At 42.9% G+C, this 24,333-nt stretch overlaps 1 protein-coding gene across 1 annotated transcript in view; it reads right to left on the bottom strand.

Annotated features, from left to right (window-relative positions):
* MAML2 (mastermind like transcriptional coactivator 2) overlaps positions 1-20,844 on the bottom strand; it is a 361,793-nt gene extending 340,949 nt beyond the window's left edge. Inside the window, exon 1 of the mRNA XM_079928575.1 lies at positions 19,082-20,844. Within this exon, the coding sequence (XP_079784701.1) occupies positions 19,082-19,594 (513 nt within the window). The 5' untranslated portion in view covers positions 19,595-20,844. The remainder of the gene's footprint in view (positions 1-19,081) is intronic.
* Between the last annotated feature and the right edge of the window lie 3,489 nt (positions 20,845-24,333).

The following is a 24,333-nucleotide window of genomic DNA, read 5'->3' on the forward strand; positions in this document are numbered from 1 at the left end:
CATGTGTAGCAACCATTATTCCCTCTATGCAAGTCTGACAGGCATTTGTCAAAGTAAAATGACCTAGCAGTTTCATTTCTTCCTCCCCTCAAATTACCAATATGACTGGACCATCAAATTAGTGACTAAATGCCAAATTTTCTTTTTTTAGATAGCGCATAGTTTTGAGTTAGACGAGTGGAAAAACAGTCCCAAAGTCTGAGCTTTTTTTTTTTTTTTTATAACAACTTTTCAACAGTTAAACCACTTTTGGTAAATATGAGTAAAGAAAGCAAGCTCCCAGTCACAGCACATGTTTACAACTAAGTTAAAGCCTCTTAAAAATAGGGTGTTTGATGGTCCACTGCCAAAATACGAACTCTAGCAGCCTGGAGCGCACAGCTAATAATAAAGAGTCAGTGTTACTATGAAAAATCCCCGAGATGAAGTGCCAATCCAGCTTTACCCTTTTCATCAAGAAGTTCCCCACAATGACACAGACACGTAAACTTGGAGTTAGAGGTCAAGGTGGGAGGGAAGGGAGGCTCCAAATGGTGAGAGGTCACTTAAAAACAAAGGAAAACATCGCTGGACCGGGGCTCAGAACGATACTGCAAAACAGAACAAAAAGTTCAGCTGCTACCTGAGGACTGCTGGCCTTTCAGAAAGAAGAAAATGTTTAGATAGATAACAAAAGTCCAAGCTGAAGGAACTATGTTAGGCGTGAAGAAGGCTACATGTGCTTGCTGTTCAGGTTCCTGAAACTACAGCGAACAATACACAAACAAAAGGAAACATCAGATCTCCTAGAACTGGCTGCTCTGTGTAGACTGAAGAATCACGCTAGCCTAGTTTCACTGGATTCTTCTTCCCACCACCACAAGCCTCGGCTTCAGGTTCTTTGGCCCTTGGAATCCTTATAGAATCTAACAAAGCTATGGAACGGGTCCACATGGAAAATGCGTGTACGCCATCACCCAAAATTCTACATTAAATTCGGGGAGTTCACAAACTCAAGATGCTACATCCCTTATCTTCTAGGGTCAAAGGAAGCTATTGATAAAATGAAAATACTTTCCAAGAGACCACAGAACCACTCCATTCCTGAAGCCTACTGTGGGCTGAACATAATAGCTCAACACAAATTGGCTATTTAAAAGGTTTTAAAAGCAACTACAGCAGGATTTGATTCCCAAAAGAAAGTTTCAGTGATCTCAGTTATGTTTAGGGCATTATTTGCCCATTTCTACATTGTTTTTGTCTCCACTTCTACCAAAAATGGATTTCCGGGCTTCCTTGGTGGCGCAGTGGTTGATAGTCCGCCTGCCGATGCAGGGGACACGGGTTCGTGCCCCGGTCCGGGAAGATCCCACATGCCGCGGAGCGGCTGGGCCCGTGAGCCACGGCTGCTGAGCCTGAGCGTCCGGAGCCTGTGCGTCCGGAGCCTGTGCTCCTCAACGGGAGAGGCCACAACAGTGAGAGGCCTGCGTACCGGTTAAAAAAAAAAAAAAAAAAAGGTTTTCCTTCAGAGTACTGATCATGAGCAATGGTATATCCAGAATTTCCACATCAGAGGGGATTGGGGGTAATACAACTACAAGTCGAGGAAGAAGCGCAGCTGAGTTTGCACTGCACCTTACAAGATGCTGAAAATGCCTCAGTCACTTTATCTGAGCTCTCAAGAGAGAGCAGAGCTTATAATGTCTTCAAGGAACTCACCTGTCTTTAAGACACAATGAACTTACATAAGCCTAAATTCATTCTGTAAAGGCCCCACTCACAGTGTAATCAGGTCTTGATACATTCCTCCATGGGAAGAATTCATACTTCATCAGGAATCTACATTCAAGATCCTCCAGGTTTGGATTCCTGAATCCTGAAGATGTCAGTAATGAACCACCTTGGCCCTCTTTCCACTGAGCTTGGATATCGCCTTAGAAACCTCTATGCAGCCCTCCAGGTGACTGCTACCAACCTCCCCAGCATGCAAATTGAAACATATTTGTCACTCACAGATCCTACATGTTCAAGCACTTTCTACTCTTAAAAGACAGGAGAATGGCAACTGAACTGTCTCAAAGAATAATCTGTGGCCTGTAGGCGTTCATTCAGAATTGTATCTGCATTTTACACAAGGAGTTAGTTCTAATTGTTATTCACATTCAAATGTCTTGCTGCACATGGCCTCCAAACTCAGGCCTGAATCATGTGTGAGCTAGAGTCTGACACTGCCAGTATAATTACTTTCTCCTGGATGCAGTTGGAAACCATGACAGGGCAGTAGCATAATCCACTCCGTTCAAACCCCGACTCCACGTGCATGAATGAGTGTCCCGGCCTATCCCTTTATCTCATGCCTCAACCTCCTCATCTGACTAATGGAAATAAGATCATACCTACCTATTTCATCATGCGATTATGAGGAAACATGGGTTAATACTCAAAAAAACACTTAGAAGAGTGCCTGACATGTTAAACGCTTAATAAACGTGATTTAAAAATGTTGAACCAGGGCTTCCCTGGTGGCGCAGTGGTTGAGAGTCCGCCTGCCGCTGCAGGGGACACGGGTTCGTGTCCCGGTCCGGGAAGATCCCACGTGCCGCAGAGCGGCTGGGCCCGTGAGCCATGGCCGCTGAGCCTGCGCGTCCGGAGCCTGTGCTCCGCAACGGGAGAGGCCACAACAGTGAGAGGCCCGCGTACCGCAAAAAAAAAAAAAAAAAAAAAAAAAAAAAAAAAAAAATGTTGAACAAAACGAATACCTTAAAGATCAATGTTTCACAGTTGGTGCATGGTACATTTAGTCACAGAAATATAAAAGGTTGGGTCCTTTAAAAAATGCATGCTCTCCACAGTTTAGTTTAACACACATTTACCAAATGCTTGCTTACAAGATATCTGACACTATTGTAATAGTGGAAATACAAAGATAAATACGGCACTTCTCCACCTTGAAGCAAAAATCCTAACAATTACGAACTCCTATATTTTCTCCAGGTAGTGAGAAAACACCCACCAACATAAAATATACATTCAACCTGGATCTGAGTGTGTTCAAAATCACTGTTCAGCAAAGAGCTGCAGGTCTCTCCCTTAAGCTCCGTCTAAGATCTGCGTCCAAAAGAAGCAACAGCAAGGAGAAAAACTTAGACCAATCTTGGTTTTAGAGATGAATCTGCTTCTTTGATTCAAGTTTCTCTCCATAACAACCTTGGAGCCCTCTCTCCCCAGACCTGCGGGTTGACTCACTAGACTCATAAGAAATAAAGGTAGCAAAGTGTAGGTTTTCGTAAATTAAAAAAGTTTTCTCACCTAGACTTGTATTCTTACAAATTAATGAATTAAAAAAAGAAAAAAAAAAGACTAGTTTTCCAGCCTCCCTTATTCTAGATTTAATGTGCCTTGGGTATCTGACATCCTCATTCCATTCATGATTGCCATTCTTTCTAGGCGAGTCATTGCTTCAAAATATGTGTGGGTGTGCTTCTGGGAGCTCAAGACAGTCAATGTCCTCATCTTAGATGCAAATTCAGTGGTGCATTTGGGGCCCAGCTACTCCACTCTGCCAGCTGTGAGCCTTGCAGAGCCCAGGGGTCAGGACGGCTCTGCTCACTAGCAGGGTTAGTACAGGCCAGTTCGAGCCTCTTAGCAGTCTCTAAAATGGGTATAATAATACCCCAGAGAACAAACGGAGATAGCTTGTGTATACACATTCGATAAACTGCAAATTTGCTATTCAAAAGTAAGATATTATTAGCATTTCTCAGCTGCTCCGACTTTGTTTCTCCTAATTAGAATAAAAAAGCTACAGTCACCTTATTTACAGCACAGGGTTTCTGTGAGGACTACATGGGCTGTGTACATGTAGGATGACATTACGATGACTACTGCAAACGCCAGTTACCGCTTCTGCCTGCCTCCTGAGAGCCTGCTATGCCTCCACCCCCTTATGGTCCTGGTGCAAATTTCCTGACCATCTCTTTCCTGTTTCTACAGCTAAAGACAGGTGATAGTCTTTTTTTCCTCAAAAGGAGAGTTTCAGCCATTTCTCCCTAATTCTCAAACCTCAGTGACTTCTAACAAAATGATCACAGTAGCTCCAAGGAACAGAAAGTACTGACATGGTCACCCTCCTCTTTAGAAGCATCAGAACCAGCATCTTACACAGACTGGCCAAAGCATCACATGGCCTGGACTGGGACAACCACTATGCAGGCAGCTGTCCAGGCTCACAGCAGGCACTGGCAAAGGAGCCCATCTTCGAGCTCTGAGGGTAACTGTTTGTTTAGGGTTATCACTTTCCACTTCCCAGAGTGTTTGCCTCCTTTTAATCAACCCAAATCAATCAGCCACCTTAAGGAACAAAGAGCTATGCATTACTGTATCACTAGTTAAATTGATCTCATTCCTTTATTTGTTTGTTTACTCTCTGTCCCTACGCCCCTCCCCATTAAAATATAAACTCCATCCAACAGGAGCTCTGTCTCTCCTGTGTGGTCCAAGGGCCTGACACAGGACCCAGCATACAGTAGGCACTCGACATGTGTAACTTCTATCTTATCATCCTTTTCCTTACACAATATTTTCTACTTATGAGACACTGGGCTTTAGAATTTCAATCTGGGAACAATCTTAAGAGATTATCATGCCCCTGTATCTTTCAAATAATTGTAGCACTGGAACCATGTTTTCAATCACACTAAGGCATATATCTATATTCCATATGTATATCTATAGATATACCTTTATATATATTATATATAATATAGATATGCACATATGCCTTAGTGTAATTAAAAACTAGTGTTGGGGCTTCCCTGGTGGTGCAGTGGTTGGGAGTCTGCCTGCCAATGCAGGTGACGCGGGTTTGAGCCCTGGTCTGGGAAGATCCCACATGACGCGGACCACCTGAGCCCGTGTGCCACAACTGCTGAGCCTGCGCATCTGGAGCCTGTGCTCCACAACGGGAGGGGCTGGGGCAGTGAGAGGCCCGCGCACCGCGATGAAGAGTGGCCCCCGCTCGCTGCAACTGGAGAAAGCCCTCGCACAGAAACGAAGACCCAACACAGCCATAAATAAATAAATTAATTAATTTAAAAAAAAACTACTGTTTATATATGCTTTATATATCTCTTTCTAAGTTTATAATTATATGTCTGTATTACAAATATATGTGCATATATTATATAATATACATAATTATGTATACATACATACATAATATACATAATATATACAAATATATACATAATATACCCATAATTAAACAGGAGGCGGAGACCTTGGAGGCCCATTACACGTTCCTCCACCTCTCTTTCCTACTTTCATCCCTGAAGGACTCATAAGATATCTCTAGCTTAAAAGCCATTGATCTAGTCATTCACTCAACAAATATTTACTGTGGATCCAAAATGTTCCAGGAACTTCTTGGGGCTGGGATACATGTGGTGCACAAGACTGACATGGTCTCTGGTCTCATGGAGCTTACATCCCAGTGGGGAAAGATAGGAAATGCACAAATAAATAAGGAATCAACATAAACTCAGAGATTGATAAAACTTATGAAGACAACAAAACCTCTATAAAGGGGTAAAGTGATAGGGGAAGACGAGAGAGAAAAAGAGATCAATCATGCATGTCTACATTAGTTAGAGCAGCCAGGGAGGTCTCTCAAAGGAGGTGATATATGAGCCAAATCCTGTGTGTCAAGAATAATCCAGCCAAGCAAAGTGCTGAGGAATCCAAACATTTCGGGTTGCAGATGGAGACACTAAGAAACAAAGGAGGACTGACTGGTCCCAAGGTCACCCTGTTAGTTAGCAGTTAAGCTTGGACCAGAATGGAGGTCTCCTGTCACTCCATACTTAACCACTGGGATACAATGTTCTCTTTCCTACTTTCTGCAGTTTGGCATACTCTTGTCTTCTGGAGCAACTGCCTTTAAAACGGATCTTTCCCATACTCTTTAACACACTTCCTCCCTTCTATTTTCTCTGTAAAGTCACCCATATAATCAACTTGTGTCTCTATTTACTAATAATACTTTACTATATATACTAAAAATAACCATGGTAAACAAAGGGTGTGTGTATGTGCACGTGTGCATATGTAATGGGAACCTGGGGCACATTTTCTAAGCAAAAGTAAGACCCATTCTATTGGAAAAGAAAGGCAACACGACTTCCTTTATCTTAGTATTTTTAAAAAGAAAAGCCATGTTGCAAAACATAATATCAAGAATTTTCATCTAAAAATCAAAAAAATCTTAGAAGAAAAGCTAGTTTAGAAGTTACTAGGGAAAACGTCACCATCTCTCTGGCTCTAATCTAACAGTGGAACTGAGTGTGTCTACCCTTTGAAACAAAATAAATGACAACCAAAACCAAATGCCCCTTTTGGCTTCCTGCTAGTTATCTTGCTTTGTGAAAGAAAATGCACTGGGCTGGCCTGGAGCCTAAGATGTGATCCACAGACCCACAAGATTCTAGGAGTCGTAAAGATGCAATTTGAAGATCTGTGCTCTAACTAAATCAAGAGATAGGGAAGGAAGGGATTGTGCTATCAAAGAAATTCTCTAGATTGAATATTTGGTTGGGTAAATTTTCCTTTGTTGATTTGGAGCAGATCCTGTGCATTTCTTTTTTCCAGTTCTATTAAATCCTTAAACAGATCTGAGTTTTAAGGGCTTAGGGCTGCCCTTGGGAAATAGGTGATTACACTCTCTGTTTAGGGTTTCAGTGATAAGGGGGTGGGGGGGAAAGAGGTAGTGGATTGAATTCCCCTCCTCCAGGCCGATTCCTCAGTGACTCTCTTTTGTAGTTCCTGTTTAAAGCGGAAACACGTTTAAAAAATGAAGTGGTGGCACATATAAAACCCCATCCATTAATCTGCACTTTCCAATTGTTACATGTATATGAAAGAGAGACAAACAGATGGAGAGACCGATGTGTACAGCTAAAAGACTAGTCAATTCCTGAGGAAGGAAGGCTCTACAAGAATATTTTTCTTTTTGGTTTCTATTTTATATTTCATGTAATTATTTCACTGGGGGACTGGACTGGAAAACTTCTTTACCCACAGAAATGTTGCAAGTGTAGTTGGGAGATCTGGGGAAAAAAAAATCAGTGCTTCCCCCCAAAGTCACTTTCATGAATCAAACTCTAGTCCTACAACTGTTTTTCTCATACTGGAACCCTAAACCCCATCAAATAGGGTCAGATATGGAGTGATTTGCTCATTACTTCTAGGAAGGGTGCTAAGCAATTAATATGGCTGTGCCCTTGCCCTCTGCCCCAGCTGGCTAGACCTTGTTTCCAAGATTACTTCAGACCCTCCTCACTAGCACTTCCTCTAAAAAACAAAATAAAACATTCCCACTCTTGTCACATCTCCTTTCCATTCTTCCTAGCAGATATATTTAAGTCAAGATTGAAGGCTGAAAAACAGAAGCAAACTATCAGGGAACTTATTCAAAGTGTATCAACCCAAAAGGGGCCTCAGAGGTGGGCCAAACCACCACCAAGTGCCCCTCATTGTTTTTCCAAGAAGGAAAGTAAGCACCTGGGAGGTAAAAGAATTTGACTAAGTTGCTACTAGTTGGTATCACTGGGAGCACTGGGACCTTCAACATCCAGTTCCCAGGCCAGTACTCTCTTATTATCACTATAAGGACTAGACGTATAATATAGTATCACTATATCACTCCCTCTTTATTTGTTTATTCATTTATTGTGAAGTGTAAAATGGAAAAAATGATGCACTTAGAGTAATCTGCTACCAAAAACCCACAAAAACAATAACAGGGATAGATGTTAGAAAGTCTGCTCTTCAAGACAGAATATGCTTACTTTCCCCCAGATGCCGTACTCGCTAGCAAAGTCTTCTGTGACCTAGAAGATCGAAGGCAATTACATTGCCCATATATATTTGCTATGCTGTTTGACTCTCCCAAGGGCAGCATAACAGTACAAGGGGAGTGACATCTTTATGAGGTTAACCCTTTTCTATTTTAAGGGTAGACTACCAAAGGCAGACGTGCTCCCTGAAGCATATCAAGAATGCTGGAAATTTGGTAGTTAGGAGGAATGACAGCACCAGGCCATCATGCAGGAGGGAAAAAATAAATTGTTCAGAGGAACAGTGAGCTGGGGAAGCCTATGAGAACACTGATGCCCATGAAGTGAAAGTGAGATGATAAAGGTGGTGGGGCGGGGGGGTGGGGGTGGGCGTTGAATTATAACACAGCGAGAAGAGACAAAGGACAAAGCAAGGAAACTAATGATTGTTAAGCTCCACCATATGCCAGACAACACGCTAGGTTCTTTTATGTATTATCTCATACAATCCTCACAACATTTTAAGATAGTTTCTACCATCACGAAAAGCAGAAAATGAGTCTTCAAAGATGTTAGGTAACCAGTCCTGAGGTAACACACCTAAAGAGGCGGAACTGCCTTCTACGCTAAGGTTTTCTGGCTCTGATTCAGTCAACCTCTGCTAAGTTAAAACTATGCACTATTTCCCATGATCCTCTAGGTCGGCTCGGCAGTTCCTCTGCTGATTCCACCTGAACTCACTCACCTGTCTGGCTCCACTGAGTTGGAGGATTGGCTGGTCCAAGATGGCCTCGCTCTCGTGTTGGCAGTTGGTGCTGGTTAGAGGCAGGGGTACCTTGGTTCTCAGCATGTGGACATTCATCCTCCAGTTGGCTAGACCACCTTCATTATATTGTGGTCTCAGTGTCACAAGAGGGCTTTTTTATTTAACCATTTTACTGAGATATGATTGACATATAAAGAGCTGTACGTATTTAATGTATACAACTCAATGAGTTTGGAGATAAGTATACACCCAGAAAACCATCACCACCATCAAGGCCAAAAACATATCCATCATTTCCCAAAGTTTTCTCCCGTCCTCTTTATTTTTATTTACTTACTTACTTGTTTGTTTGTTTATGGGAGAACACTTAAGATTTACCCTTAACAAATTTTACGTCTAAGAGAGCTTCTTTTTTTCTTTTTTTTCATCTTTATTCTAAGAGAGCTTCTTAAAGCCCATTCTCAGAAGTAGCGCAATGCCATTTCTGTCATACACTTTTGATTAAAACAAGTCGCAAGGCTACTCAAGGTTCACTGGGGAGAAATAGCATCCACTTTTCAATGGGAGGAGTGGTAAAGTCACATTACAAAGGGGCATGTGGGATGGAAGGAATCATTGTGATCATTTAAAAAACAACTTACTCCATAAAGATGTTTTAAAAAAAATAAAATTAAATTAAAAAAAAATAAAACAGCTTACCATAGGCTCTAAACTCCATGCTCCTTCTACTATCAAAATTAATATAAATCCTACATTGTCTTTAACTGTTCTTTTTATAGATTTATTAAAAAGGACTACTTTATAGAACCTGGAATAGATGTCAGAAAACTTGGGTTCTAGTTCTACCCGTACTGCTATGGGAACTTGGAGTGTTTGCTTTTAAATGGGGTTTAATCTTTTCACCTATGAGAAACAGGTTTGATCTGTTTTCTCTCTAAGGGCTCATGAGACTGTATAAATTGATAGAATAGTGCCTCTTTTGAGAACAATATGAACTAGCCCTCTTAGGGGATGGGCAGGATGGAGATGAGAAGGTTAGAAATGAGATGGCTTCTATTTTGCCACATACTCCCTCTTTCATTGCTGTGGGTTTGGAATTTGGGGGGCAGTGAGCAGAGGAAACTCCTTCCTACGGGTGGTTGAAATCTTCCATGATCTGGGTGTTGCTCTGATCTTTTCCATTTAATACATTCTAAGACAGCATGGGTCCTCCTGCATTACACCAAAAACAAGAGTACAAGTCCTTGCTCTAAGGGCTTCTAGACGCGGTTAGACAAAACATTCACATACAACACACACTCACACCAGCGAAGCAGACAGTGGAGGTGAGAAAGCTCCTGAGCTAGCCTCTTCCTGAGGGAGCTGAGAGCTCTCTTGGAAAGATACTGTTGCCTAGTCTTTGGAAGATCAGGTTCCCAAGGAGAAAACTAATGTTTAATTTAGCACAAAGACAGCTCAGAATCTCTCGCCGGGGGAATGAGCCTGCAAACAGATGCACATGCAAAGAATCTAAGCGAGAAAAGGAAGCTCTCGTTGGTGCAATGGCTACAGGACTTGGGTGCAAACTTTCCTGATCTATCACCTCTGCCCCGTGTTTCTGTCAGAAGGACCACTGCTCTTTCCTGTTTACCCTTATGTCTGTACTTTGCTCTTTTTCAACACCTCTGTGAAACAACCAAATGGGATAATACCACCAGCTCACAGGTTTTGCTGTCTGAAATTACATGGTGTAGTGTGGCAATCAAATGTGCAAGCCTTTGCCGGTTTAGCAAGTATGGGCCTACTTACGTGAACAACAACGAAAAATTAGTTTCTCAGCTGCTCAGCCAGAGAATGTTTTTATTTTTACATAATTTAGACTCCAGAGACCTCCAGAAATGAGCAGTGTACACCAAAGTGTGGCAATCGTCATTCCAAAGACACAGTACAGTACACATTGTATTCAATTAAGCCACTTCTTTGCACCCTGGTTACCATGACTCTGAGAGATTATACTGTGTATCCAACAAACCCCTGGTAAGTTATTAGCAGTTGAAGGAAACTTTGGCCTTAAGTAAATTTTCTGGGGGGGAAAAAAAAAAAAGAAAAAGACATGTAATTAACTTTCTGTTCAAATCCTTCAGAACTACCTGAAAAGAAGCCTGTTGTACAGTGAGGAATTCAAGGTGTTGGGCTTCATGTGGGTGAGAGTTATTAGTGTGCCGGAAAGCTGAACCACATTTCTGACAAAAGAGAGCTTTTAAAACAACAATGTTAATGATTCTATATTAACATAGGAACCAGCCGTGACTCCAGAAGCAAGAACACTGTTAAAAACAATATAAAACAAAACAAACCCAACACGAGTTTGATTCTACATTTCCTCAGAATATTATCCTTCAAGAGGAGGAGGGGAATGTAAGTTTAAATGATGGGGAATAAAGAAACTACCAAAAACGTTTTGACTACATTCTTTGCTCTGAGTTAGAACCAAGAAATCCGTCCTTATCCAAATATCACCCACCAAGAACAAGATTATGCTCATTCTAATCCTGTCACTTTTTCATAGAAACACTGTGCTTTTGATTAAGAATTATCCTCACAGAAACTTGCTTTGAAGCCTTGGCAGCATTTTCCTCGTGTTTCTTATGGAAAGTCACACTTGAGGAGGTACTGAGCAAAGAAGAGATTCCCAGCTAAGACCCACATCAAGGCTTGAAATTTTCAACATGCTCCAGGTCGGGGTTGGGAAGAGGGCAAATTCGTGCCGCCTGTTTGTGTGCGGTTGCAGTGAGAGAACTGATTCCCTGGCAACTTGAGCAAGGGACCTGGCTTTCAAAAGCATACATTTGAATCTCCAAAGCAGGGAACTGCTAACTCTTTGCGACTCTGTGACCAGATTCACTTAAGAATTACTCGTCAGTATGAATTAATAATTTAGTTCAATTGGTAAATTTGGACTATTCCATTCTAATCATTCCAAATTCTCAATAGACAGTCTAAATTTCTCATTTACCCACACAGTCCACACTACACACTCCCCGGGCAACTAAATGGAAACCCAGCCTTTATTCAAGAAGAAGTAAGGAGTCAAATAAACACTCACTCTAGTCAAGTTCTAAATTAGGAGTCCTAGAATCCCAGGAATGGAAGAGATATTAATTGATCCTGTTCTGAAGAAGGATACTATTCAACCCATTTCATAGAAATGTAAACCCCTCCCAGACAGCATCTCCATAGTAAACTATTTAGGGATAGTATAGATATACTGGGTAATATGGTATACTTCACTAAGCATTTTAAATAAATATAAAGAGAAAAAACATCCCTTGCATAAAATATCCCTGACATCCTTTTGGGGAGAGAATCCTGAGCTGGGAAAACCACGAATCTGACTTGACTATGTCACTTCTCACATTAACAATAACAACATCTAAAATGTATTGAGCCTATTCTAGGTGCCAGAAAGTAGTTAGTTATATCACTATCATTCCATTTTACAGGTGAGAAAACTGAGGCTGGAGAGTTTAATTAAATGAACCAAGAAGACAGAGCTAGTAAGTTGTAGAGCTGTGATTTGAAACCAGGTAGTCTCACCCTAACCCCAGGTTCTTAAGTGCTACGATGTCTTGCCACCTCAAGCTGACTTTAACACTTCTGTTTCCAACCACACCGCCACCCCTTTCAGACTGTAAATTCCAAGAAGACAGAGGCTATATCAAATCGCTCATCATGGATACATTCATTCTCTTGGCATAGAATAGCTGCGCAATGATTCTTTATTGACTTCATGGATAATTTCCCCAAACTCGAAAAAGCACCCATGTCCACAGTCTTGATATGAAATTTTAGAACACTTGCTAAAACTATTAAGACCCACAGAGACCACAGTGCCTGTCAAATACTATTTGCCCATTTCTTGGCCATTCCTTTGGCAATTTGCTTGTGGTAGGGCCCGACTCTCTAGTCGTCTTCAAGCCTTGTGGAGAATATATAAACCTCTCTCTTCATCCCCTCTCCAAGGAAAAAGAACAGCTTTCATTCTTTCACACCTGTCCCTTAGATATGTATAGGAAAGGGTCAGAGCTAGGATCCAAAGATGGAGAGCCGCTCCAGCTATGGTCAGTATCCCAGCATCCTGCCTCGAATCAGGGAGGGAAGGAGTTGTTGACTTTTTCCCTCAGCCATCTACTCCATAGGAGCCTTCCCTGTGCCCTGTGAACATGGAACAAATAGGGGAAACCGGTATCGGACTCCTTAGGGCTAGTAAAAGATCTGTAACCCACCTGTAATTAAAAAGCAAGGAAGAAAGCAAGTAAATCTCAAAGACTATCTGGGCTCACAGCTTCTCATAAATTTCTGCTTATGATTTTTTTTGTTTTGTTTTAATGAAAAGACCTTTTCCAAGTTAATAAACTCATTTGTTGGGAAGATCAGTTTAACATCAAGAGAACCCACTTTTACCCACGGGGGAAATTCTTATTTGCACTGGAAGGCCTAGCCAGCCCAAGAAGAGAGGTGTAGTTGGTTCTGCTTCTTTTAGTTTCTCTTCTGCGTCTAGCGACTGTGCTTTTAAAACCATCTCCTTTCAATGCCAAAGGCCATGTCACGCTGTATATAACTCACAGTGAATGGGAGAAGTGTGTAAATAGCAAGGCATTAAGCAGCTCAAGGGACTTGAAGATAGGTAATACAGAACACTTAGGCAGTGAGCAATGAGAAGAGGCTGCTGGAGGGGAAATGTAATACTTGTCTTCAAGTATATGAAGGATTATTATTGCTTCACAGACGCTGACTCCTCTGAGCCTTCCTTGCTCGACCATTTCCCAGGGCTTCTGATACACTCTTGCCAGAGCTCCGGACCCTCCAGGAGGTGGATCGGCCTCACGTGTTCCCCTCACTGTTCACACGCGACCACAGTGTCAGCCAGGCTCCACTCTCTGTTCCCAAACACCCAAGGTTCACACACATTGGCACCCAGCAGCCCCACTCCTCATTCCACCTTCTCTCTTGCTCCTCCCAGGCCTGCTGGGGACCCACATTGTCCATAAAGTGCTGCCTGGCCTGGGTTTGACTTTCTCTCCTACCAACTACTAACAGCACTCATGTTTTGAGTACCCGCTATGTGTCAGGCATTATACTGACTGTTACGCTAAAGAATATTAGCTTTACTTTACAGATGAAGATACTGATGCCCAAAAAGAAAATTATCTCCCCAAGCTCATACAGCTGTAGGTGTGAGGGAGGGATCAAACACGGGTCAAACTCGAAAATCTATGCATAAAATTCTTCCATTTACTAAATCTCTAAGCCTCAGTTTCCTTATCTGTAAAATAGCCAAATATTGCTTACTCATCTCTCTCTCTCTTTTTTTTTTTTTTTAAGCATCACATAAAATATACAATAAAAGTGCCTTGACATTCTAGGGCTCAAGAAATATTTATTCCTCTCTCCCTCTGATTTTCTATATCAGTTTTGGTCCATTCTACCTAGTTAAGTACTTTTACTGTGTCCATGTGGTCTTGATTGACGACTAGCCTGTAAGTAAGAAGGGACTAGGTCTTTAGCTGTATTTCTCTATTCTCGCACAGAACCTGTTAAAGTATAAGGGAAATTATCATGAAAATGCAGAAGAATTTAGAATTGTTTTCATTAAACATGATCCTGCCTATAATCATATAAAAGGGACTGGATTAAAGTACAAGGAAGTAGTAGAAGCCATTCGGAATGGTTTAGCTGCCATGCATAGCAGAACTGGATGATTTTTTTTCAAATTTCCTTCTAAGCTTTCTGAGATTAAATAGCAGTGCTAAAAACAAACGCACACAACAACAATAAAAACAAAAACAGCTAATCAAGGCCACTCTTTCAGTCATATTTGTTATGCCTAAGAACATTTGGACACCCATGTTTGTCTTGGTACTTAACAAAAGGTTTACTGGCAGAGGGGAGCCATACCACACTAAACTTTAAGGTTGAGAAAAATTTGATAAGCATCACCTAGCAAAGACATTATTTCAAAGAAAGCAGATGCCTTCTATAAATAAACATTGACCTACACAAGCAAGACATCTTGGGTAACATACTAACATTACTTGGCTGTCAAAACAAGCTTTCTACCCATTTTTTGGTAAAGGAGTGTACCAACTTCTCTCTCCACTTGAACTCTTTTGCCTTTGTGAGATCTTACAATTATATTTACTGGAAAGAAGTAGTAGGAAGGTTCTGGATAGATAAGAACTCCCCCTTTATTACTCTGTTCTGGAAAACAGAACAAAAATAGGTCAGTTTTTAAGGAAATGATGGCTGCACATATAAACAATGTAAACACTCCTATCACTGTCCCACGGAGGATATTTACCACATGGACAGCTGCAGACACCCAGCTCTGGCCAATGAATTGTTTCTGTTTTCAGCCCCACGCCCACCCTACAGCCCTCAAATTTTGAACTGTCAATTGGAAACTTGATTATTATCAGTTAAAAATAACCAGGGGACTCTGGCAATGATTTAACTTGTTTGAATTTCTTAAGCTAACAATTAACATTTTAGACTATTGTTGACAAAATAGTTAACTTTCCCATGTCATTTGTGCAAACTACTTTTCTAATATTCCTGACACAAGCCGGGGGACACACCTTTCCAAAGCTGCTCAGGTCTGTGCAGGGGCCTGTAAAAGACCCTAAACACTTTCACACCGTTGCACATTTTCACTAGGATTTCCAGGGACCTTCGGGAACACTTAAGTACTCTGATAGCTCAGTCTTATCTTGACAGCACTGAATTTGAAATACCAACCCCTCTATTTACAATAAAAGCTATTTCACCATTTAAAACAGACAACTGAAAGCTTAAGTACACTTTTAATCCCTGGAAAAACTGGTATTATGATTTGTTGTCTAGTAGTTTATTATTAGTAATACTAGTAATAATGCCTTGCATTTCTGCAGTGCTTATTTTTTTTCCAGAGTCTATTCAGAAACACACATTCATTGGCTTTCTCAACGAGCTAGGGCAGCATTATTGTTCTGTTTTACACATGACTGCTAAGTAACTTGTCCTAGGTCACCCAGCTTGTTAGTGATCACGCAGGCACAGACCCCGAGGATGCAGTCTCCTTGTCTGATCTGTTTTCTTTCCTCCACACTATATTAGAGAAAAGATAATCTCTGAAGCCAAAGATGACTTAGAACAACTTATCTATCCAGCCTAGCAACAGAGTCTAAAGCAACAGAAAAGAGCTTGTCTCAGGCAAAAGGGAAAGATTAATAATGCACCACGGAAGCTCTAAACCTTTCTGTTCCATGGACCAGCAATTATTCAGTTTCACAGTTCATTCAAAGATTCAAACATACTTCACCAGAAAATGATTTAGTGCCTAAAGCCTGCTCCAAGTGGTCAGAAATGCAGATCTGCATAAACCCTTACAATCCAGGCCCTCTTTAAAGGCCCTGTTCCTGCAATCTCTGCAGTAATGGGGCTTCCCCTGAACTTGCACTTGAGTTAAATGAAGAAACTGGCTGAGTAAGGGCTGCAGAATTAGGCTCTCAATGTGGACAGAATTAGAACCAGCTTGGAGGTTTATTTCTTGCATTGTTCTTGAAACTCAGGCTATTGAAAATCTCAGACATTATATATTTCTTGTAGTATCACACCCCTCAAAGACAACACTATCCCACAGAACAGAAGTTCCCTTTCCACCCTCATTCAGATATTACTGACTATATACAAGGCATTGTACTAGCAGGTATGCAGGACACAGGGCTTTCATCTGAGGACACCGTGCATATTCGGTTTTAGATGATCAATATTCTCTCCTTTTCTCCAAAGGACATGTATGGTCACTTAGGGCATAAGAATTAACTATTAAAGGGATACCTTCAACACACCCAGACAGAAATAAATCTAGTTATGGACACAGTATTAAGAAAGAATTCTGACACCCATTCTGCGCAAAGTCCCCTTTAAATGGATGGTGTTTCTGAAAATAAGAGGATCCTGAGCGAAGTGAGACCTGCAGATTTAACAGGCTTAGTGAATCACTCCCAAATGCCCAGGCCTCCCTTCAGACACAATGTTATCAGGTTAATACAGTACTTGCATCACCATCTCTGAGTACCATGCTGAGTAACAAAGCGCCAAATTTAGAAGCTAAAATGGAGAAGGGAATTTCCAATAACCAAAAGGGGGGTGGTGGATCAACCCTTGCAATGGCACAGGTTTGCAGTGAAAAGCCACCATCAGAAATAAACTGGACTTTTTACTCCTAACTCACACTGCACCTCTCATCAATCTTCTCGGCACTCGGGGAGGGAGCTCCTCTAAGGGGATGTTTTAGGAGATGGCTGGTAGTTAGGGGAGAGAAAGCAGATTCCCTTTCAGAACAGGAGTGAAGGAGCAGCCACCTTTCGCAGCAGTTAAGCCTCCAGTCGGGAAAGGCCAGACATGGTGCTCTCACTTCCTCCCAGCATGGATATTGCTATCGTCGTAAAGTTACAATAACCACTGAAGTTGGTTTCAATTCGCATACCCAAGCCCCCAAGAAAAAGAGGCAGCCTCATCTTCCTTCCAAGTGGGAGAAAAGCAAAAACCAAAAGAACGAGGCCATAAGCAGACACCTTCCTTGCAGCGGCTGGGATGTGAAGGCCACATCCCATCTTGGCACCCAGGACAGAGATCTGTCTTCTCCACTGAGAAGGGCTGGGCGCCTGGTTCCCTGTATCACCCCCCGAAACACTTACCAGGAGACTGTGAAGCACACAAGGCGGTATTATTGGGAGACTTGCAGACAGATTATAAATTTACTGGGGACAATCAGGGCATTTAGATGCTTTTGGCTGCAGATGCCAGTGACACACACACTCACATACAAACCTCATTCTTCTCTCCATTTGAGTGATTCTTTACCCGCCCCACCCCCCTTTACCTCAACATGTCTCTTTCAAGAAACAAACTCTCATTGCTGTCCTAGGGAATTCCAGGGAGAGGTGGGGATAGAGCAGGTGGAAGGGAGAGGAAATTAGGCCTTGAAGCACTAATATAACCCCACAGGCTAATTGTATCCAAGGATAAAACAACAAACATTGGGCAGTTTAACTGTTAGCAGTTATCTTTCGTCTGGAGTTGGCGCCAGGAAGTTGCAGTTCTAGGCATCTCAAGCAAAACGTGTGGTGGAATAGAACAGCACCAATACAGCCCCCAGACTTTCTGGAAACTTCAACCATCACAGACCCAGGCCAGGGATAAGGAGGACCCACAGAGAAGCATCCTAGGGGCCTGGCTGGAGGATGTCCTCTCCCTAGAGCTCCTTCTCAAGTTCCCTCGGAGAAGGAGTTCAACGCAGTGCCTGCCTCTCCTTTGGGCTTTTTGAGGACGTTTCAGCTTGCATGGCCATTTCCTGTTGCTGACTTTCATTAGGGCTGGCTTGGGCAAACTGGAGCTGTGCTGTTAGCGGACACAGGACTTCCGAATCCCCACAGAACTCAGAAATGGAGGAAGCTTGCAGGGCTGCAGGGCTGCAGGGCTGCAGGGCTGCAGGGCAGGGCTCCACCTTCTACCCTGAGGCTATGGGCCCAGCAGCTTTGGGGGGAAAGCCAGCACACGACTGGCAGTCACCTGACCTGGACTAGCACCAAGAACTAATGAGTCAAGGGCTACCCGCTCTGGGATGAGGTGTGTCTATACCTCTAAGGAGGAACTTCCAGCCAGAAACCTAATCACAACTTTCAGGTTGGATGTCCTGTCACCAGGAATGGCTGAAGACAAGGCACTTTCTAGGATGACAGCATGGTAACAGCCCCTTTGCGCCTGCCCATTTTAGTGAAGGCTGTAAGTGGGCAGTATCTGACTGAAGTGTCTGTGGCAAGAAGCTAGATGGGGACAGTGGGGGAATCTGTAAGAAATCAGGGAGCAGGCCTTGTAAAAACACTCCCTCACCAGTCTCTGGGCTATTTCCCCAAGTTTTTGTTTTTGAGTGAGGGAACGCTCAGGGAACTTGCTCTGCTAGAGGTTACCACTTATGTTCTCCTGACCCAGGGAGAAAGGGCCACTTCAAAGAGGGAAGGGGAAATAGGACAAGAAGGAAAAGGCTTGGCTAAAGGTCATCTGGACTGCTAAACGAATGCTTTCAGGCTAAGCATGGCTTGCTGGGCCTAATCAGTGCTGGCTCGCCAAAGCAGGAGGCTTCCTGAGACAAGACCTTCCTCAATGGCTCAGGTCTTGCCGCTCGTAGCCAATTCTTCTGCAAGCTCTGGACCCCAGAGCAAACTCTGGAAAACTCAAGTTGCTTACCACTTAAGGAATACTCTACAGGTGGAGGAGAACCCATGAATGAACACCAGCAGAACTTGACGAGTAAGGGTTTAGTAACACCTCACAAACAAGACACCCAATAGCCTTTGAGGTAGTCAGGTGGCATCTTGGCCCTTTGCACTGCCGTCCACTCTACATCAGGCCGAGGCCAGCTCTACCCTCGCCAAAGTCCACACGACCACAGCCAGAATCGGGAGAAAACCAGGTGCCTTACCGCAATCAGGGCCGAGTTCCTCTGGTCTGCCGGGGTTGAAGCCGGTGGCTGCTGCTCCCCGTCAATCCCACCACTGCCACCATTATTGCTACTGCTCAGCAGGTGCTGCTGGTGGTGATGGTGATAGTCTGGTGGGGGCGGTGGGGCCGCTGTCGCTGCCGCTTGGGAGGCTGTAGGAGGGGCAGCAGGTGGCGGGGGAGGGGCTGTAGTGGTGGCAGCAGTGGCAGTGGCCTTGGTGTGTTTGCCAGCCTTCCTCGCCCCCTGGCCGTGCTGTACGAGGCTCAGGAGCTGCAAGGTGCTCTCTCTTTCCCGGTCTGAGCTCTCGGCCCTACCCCGTTCGTAGCGTCCTTCACAGCTCAGGTGGTGCTGGCGGCAGACGGCGATCCGTGCCCGAAGGCGCTCCACGATGGCACTGTGCACTCTCGGGGTGACCGAGCCCCCTCCAAGGAGCCCCGCCCCAGGGGCCCCCCCTAACCCTCCTGTGGGGGCCTGCGGGGGCGCTGTGTCCCCCATCTTACTGGACACAATGATTGCTGCCTCTGGGATGGTGAGGTGGAAGGAGGCTATGGCTGGTTAGTGCAGGCAAATCTGCTGTTGACAATGTGCGCTCAGTGTTCAGGGCCACATGAATAGAGGTCTTCAGAGGTTGGGGGGAGTAGTGGAGAAGGTATGGGGGAGGGGAGGGAGTAAAAGAGGATGAGGAGAAAGAATAGAAGCCAATCGCAGAGCGTAAGTTGGAAACAAACCCTGATCAACTTAACTCTAATTGCATTTGACAGCTCTGGAGAAGTTGGACAGTTAGTGGGGTTTTTCTCCCCCCACCAAGCTGACAAGAGCCACTAGGTACTTTGTAAACACACGATCGATCTGGGGGTAAGAGCAAGAATTCAGGGATTGTCAAGTGAGAGACAGGAACAGACAGCCAAGGGAATTGTGAGAGGTATTAATACAGAGCTGGACTCCCCCTCACCTAGTTGTTTTGGAAGATTCTTTATGGGGATGTTTCTGCAGAGAAACCCATTTCTACCATGGTCTCTGTAACCCACGGCCTTTACTTTTCCTCAGGTTAAAAATAAAAAAAAAAAAAGTGCTGTTTCAGAAGCTTTTTGAAGTCAATGTTCAAAACGTACAAAAATCAAGAGATACTGTCCTTTGGCTTTTAATGTTTTCCTCCCTTTCCCTTTGCTCCGGTGTTTTCTCCCCTTTGGGGGACTGCAGGATGTGATCCTCTCCCCAAAGAACGGGAGGCAGCTTTTCAATTGTTAATACCAGTAACTGGACTTTTGGACCATGCTTTTTTCTTCGGCTAATCCAATCACCAGTAAAATCCTCATTCCCTCTAAGGTTTCCCAGCCTTAAATGAAAGCAGTCTGAAGTCACTAGCCACTGAGAGAGATCCTTCAACACATTTTTTTCTTTCCCGCTTACGTTCCTAGTCTTCACCCCCGGCTCGATCCTAATACAGTTATCAAGAGAGACAAACTCCTCCGAGAGTAATTTACAAACGATGGTCAAACTTACAAACTTCCAGCAAATTGCACCGAGTCATGTCCAGCCACTTTTCTGTCCACTTTTGTACATTCCATCCCCGGCCAGTGGATCTGAGGGTCTGGACTCGCAATAAGCAATGTGGTTCTATCTCTTGGATTGTTCCGCTTTAGAGATGGAAAAGAAAGTAGCTGGTCTTTTCCTTTCTCTTTCCCGTCTGTTGTTCGCCGCTGGGCTGACACTGGCTCCGCAGCCCGGAGTCACGGCGATACACAGGCTTTCATTGTGCTCCGATAGGAGAGGGAGAGAAAGAGAGAGAGTGAGACAGAGGGAGAAAGAGAGAGCCAGCGAGCTGCGGGGGGGGGGGGGGGGGGGGGGGGGGCGGGGGCGGGGGGAGCGCTCGCCCGAGGCTCCCTGGTGGAAGGCGGGTGCCACTGCACAGGCGAGCAAGGCGGCCGGCGCCGGGGAAAGGGGAACACAGAGGGCCTCCCAGCGGCTGAAGAGGTGAATCCCAAAGCCTGCGCATCTCGGCGGCGGCGCGCGCAGCTCGGCCTCCGCCTCGGCTCCGGGGCGGGGGAGAAGGCTGGGGAAATTCCCCAACCTCTAGTCGACTACTTCACCAGCTCGAAATGTTGAAGAAATTCCCGGCCAGGGGATGTATTTTCCCTTCCAGACCTCCGTTACGCCCCCCTGAGGATGTCATTTTCATTTTTCAGTATGTTGTCCATGACACCCCAGAGCACCCTAGCGAGAGCTGGGTGAGCACGGAGGAGATGTTCAAGAGTGTCACAGGGAGACGTAGGGTGTGTGCGCGTTGCGGGAGGGGGGAGGAGGGAGAGGAGAAGAAATCACATCATTAGCTCCTAAAGGACAGGCCGGTGTCTATCTACCTGCCCGCCTGCTTTGTACGTCTCTGGATAAGTCAATCTGGGTGATCATAAGCATATCAGTAAGAATAACTAAAATAGTTTACCATGATGAAATTACCAATACCAGTTCCAGAAAGGAAAAAAAAAAAAAAAAGATTTCTTTGAAAATACAAGATTGCCTATGACAGACCTAATGCAAGATCTGGGGTCTCCATAGATGTCTGATTTACATATACAATGAGGAAAATCATTATGTAGCAGTCGAGTTTCAAAAAGTTTACTAACACAAACCAAATAGATCTCTGACACAGACTGTTGTCCCCTCATCTTCAGATAATCCTACCTTTAAGACCTCAAAATGTATATTGGATTCTGCTTATTATTATCAATTATGGAGAATAAATTAAGGTGAGTGCAAGATTGGTATAGTCAGGTCCATAAATATTCTGTGTATCCTAACTTGGAAGTCATTTGGATTTGAGGTCTCAAGCAATGGGGCTTTGTTAATTTAAACCAACTCTGGCATCTCAGTAACATGGTGCTGCTTCAAACTGAGCTGTGGATAGAAGTGAATGGGTAGGATCAATGCAAACATTTTAAGGCTGGATTTATCTACAATTTAGTTCTCGATAGGCTGGCCTACATTAGTTCATTTTATTTTCACAAATCCTGGAATGCTACTTTGGAATTTGGGACAAGTGCATCCTGATGGAATATAACTTTACTTCTCGTTGGAACATACTTCTTTCTGTCCCTTCCAAGGCTAAGTTCCTCACCACTCATGGAGAAAGGCAGAAATATATCTTTGTTAGGTATGCAAATTTGTACGCAGAACTCTCTCATGAGGTGTCATTAAAAAGTGAAGGAGTTTTGATCATTTTATATTTGATTTTTAAAAAGGTGTATTCATTAGACATTATCTTCTTTCTATTACTACCGGAACTTTATATTCAGCAATCATACTTGATGAAAGAGAAAAAATTCAATATTTAAATTAAAATTTACTGTTCACTCTACAGTCCTGCAGTAACACGGGTTTTGATTAATAACAGAGTTTTTGGTCAAATCCGCTATTCCTAAATGACAAACTTTGAATTCTAAGCTAGGCAAGTACACACCTTAAAAACTTGTCAAACAACAATTTAATACATTTTCATACTATATTCTAGTGTTGTAGGACACTCCTTTATACCCTTTACAGCCATTTAATTTCAAGCTGACATCATCATCCACAATCTCATTTCCATTCACATCAGTTACTGTTTATTTACAGTCACTGTTTCAAGCACAGCACTTCACATATATCTCCTTTAATCCACCAGCTATCCTGAGGGAGAGGTATTATTAACCCCATTTATAAATGAGGAAACTGAGGCTTACTGAAATGAAACTACTTAAGCTAACTAGGAAGTAACACATCAGGACTCAAACTCAAGGCTGATTTCAAACCTATATTCTCTTAACCACTGGACTTGCTGCCTCAGTATCAAGTGTGAAAAGAGTTACAGGGAAACCAGACTATACCCAAAATAGCTCAAGGGCTGCAATTACACCTCAATCAACATGCTGGAGTCTAAGCAAGTCCTATAATACCTCCAAGAAATGAGTAGTGAATAGAACTACTCATCTGAGTATGAGAGCAGACAAGTGAGAAAATATGGTCAATTACATACAGCTGCCAATAAAATAAACATTTCTTTTTTTCCTTGTCTTTCCCTTTTATGGAACTGTTCCCTCTTTTATATCTCTAAAGCTTCTGTAATAGCTCTATGGATTTTTTTTAAAGCATTAGTTCCTTTTTATTTGTCCATCTGTGTTCCTCATCATCTCTACTATCCATAGCTACCTAACACAAAGAATTTAACACTATAGTAATAAATGCCCAGACCTAAAAAGTTCATAGACATGTGAGATTTATAAGTTTACAAACTATTTTTTGTGTTATATAGAATCAATGATATCAACGATGATGATGATGATAAAATAATACAGTATGTCATAATACCTGCAAAAGTTAATTCTAATTTTTCAACATTTCTATTTTCTTCTAGACTACTTGCTTTTGGCCCCATGATCCATGCTAATTCTCATTTCCTGACAGCCTGTCTCTTTGCCATACTTTCGGTGTTATCATGTACATAAAAGCCTCTTGTACTCTCCAAACACCTACTGAAGAAGCTTGCCCGGTTGCAGTGACCTTAGACATCAGCAAAGCTACCTATTAGCATTTCCTGACCAACAGTCAGAATGCTGTTCTAATAGGAAAAATGCTTCAAGCCAACACGATGCCTGATCTGGGAACTGGGTCAGCTGCCATCATAAGTCCCTAAAATCATTAGTGCTTTCATTTTTACAAATTAAATGCATGCTATTTAAAAGAATAAATTAATTTTTAAAACTTTCAGTTGGAACTCTCACTCTTCAGCTGGCTCAAGCTTGTCTGTAGTGTCACATACAAGAAGTGATGCTTCCCGGGTCATCAGAGATACTTTAGAGATCATTCCCTTGCTTTTCTTGGACTTCTTTTTTAACAAATCATTCATGATCCTTCACCCTTCCCACTTGACTATCACTTTTCCTCTAAACTCTGCCTTGCATCTTTTTGGACACTCACTTCAACTTTCAACTGTGGCTTCATATAGTTAAGGATTATTCCCATACGACAGAAAAATAAGAATAATAGAGATATGTGACTGAAATTTCTATTTCACACTTTTAAAAAGGTATGCACTCCTCACATGAAACATCAGCATCAGTATTCTCACAACTTTGTAAGCTCTTTCTCCCTGTTTCGTTTACAATGATAATAGGGATAATTTTGGAAAATTAATTGCAGAAAATATTAAGTAATCTCTACGTAAGGACTTAATAAAATGCAATTTTTAATGTATGCAG

The sequence above is a fragment of the Stenella coeruleoalba genome (assembly GCF_951394435.1).
Source record: "Stenella coeruleoalba genome assembly, chromosome: 8".
In the NCBI taxonomy this organism is placed as follows: Eukaryota; Metazoa; Chordata; class Mammalia; order Artiodactyla; family Delphinidae; genus Stenella; species Stenella coeruleoalba.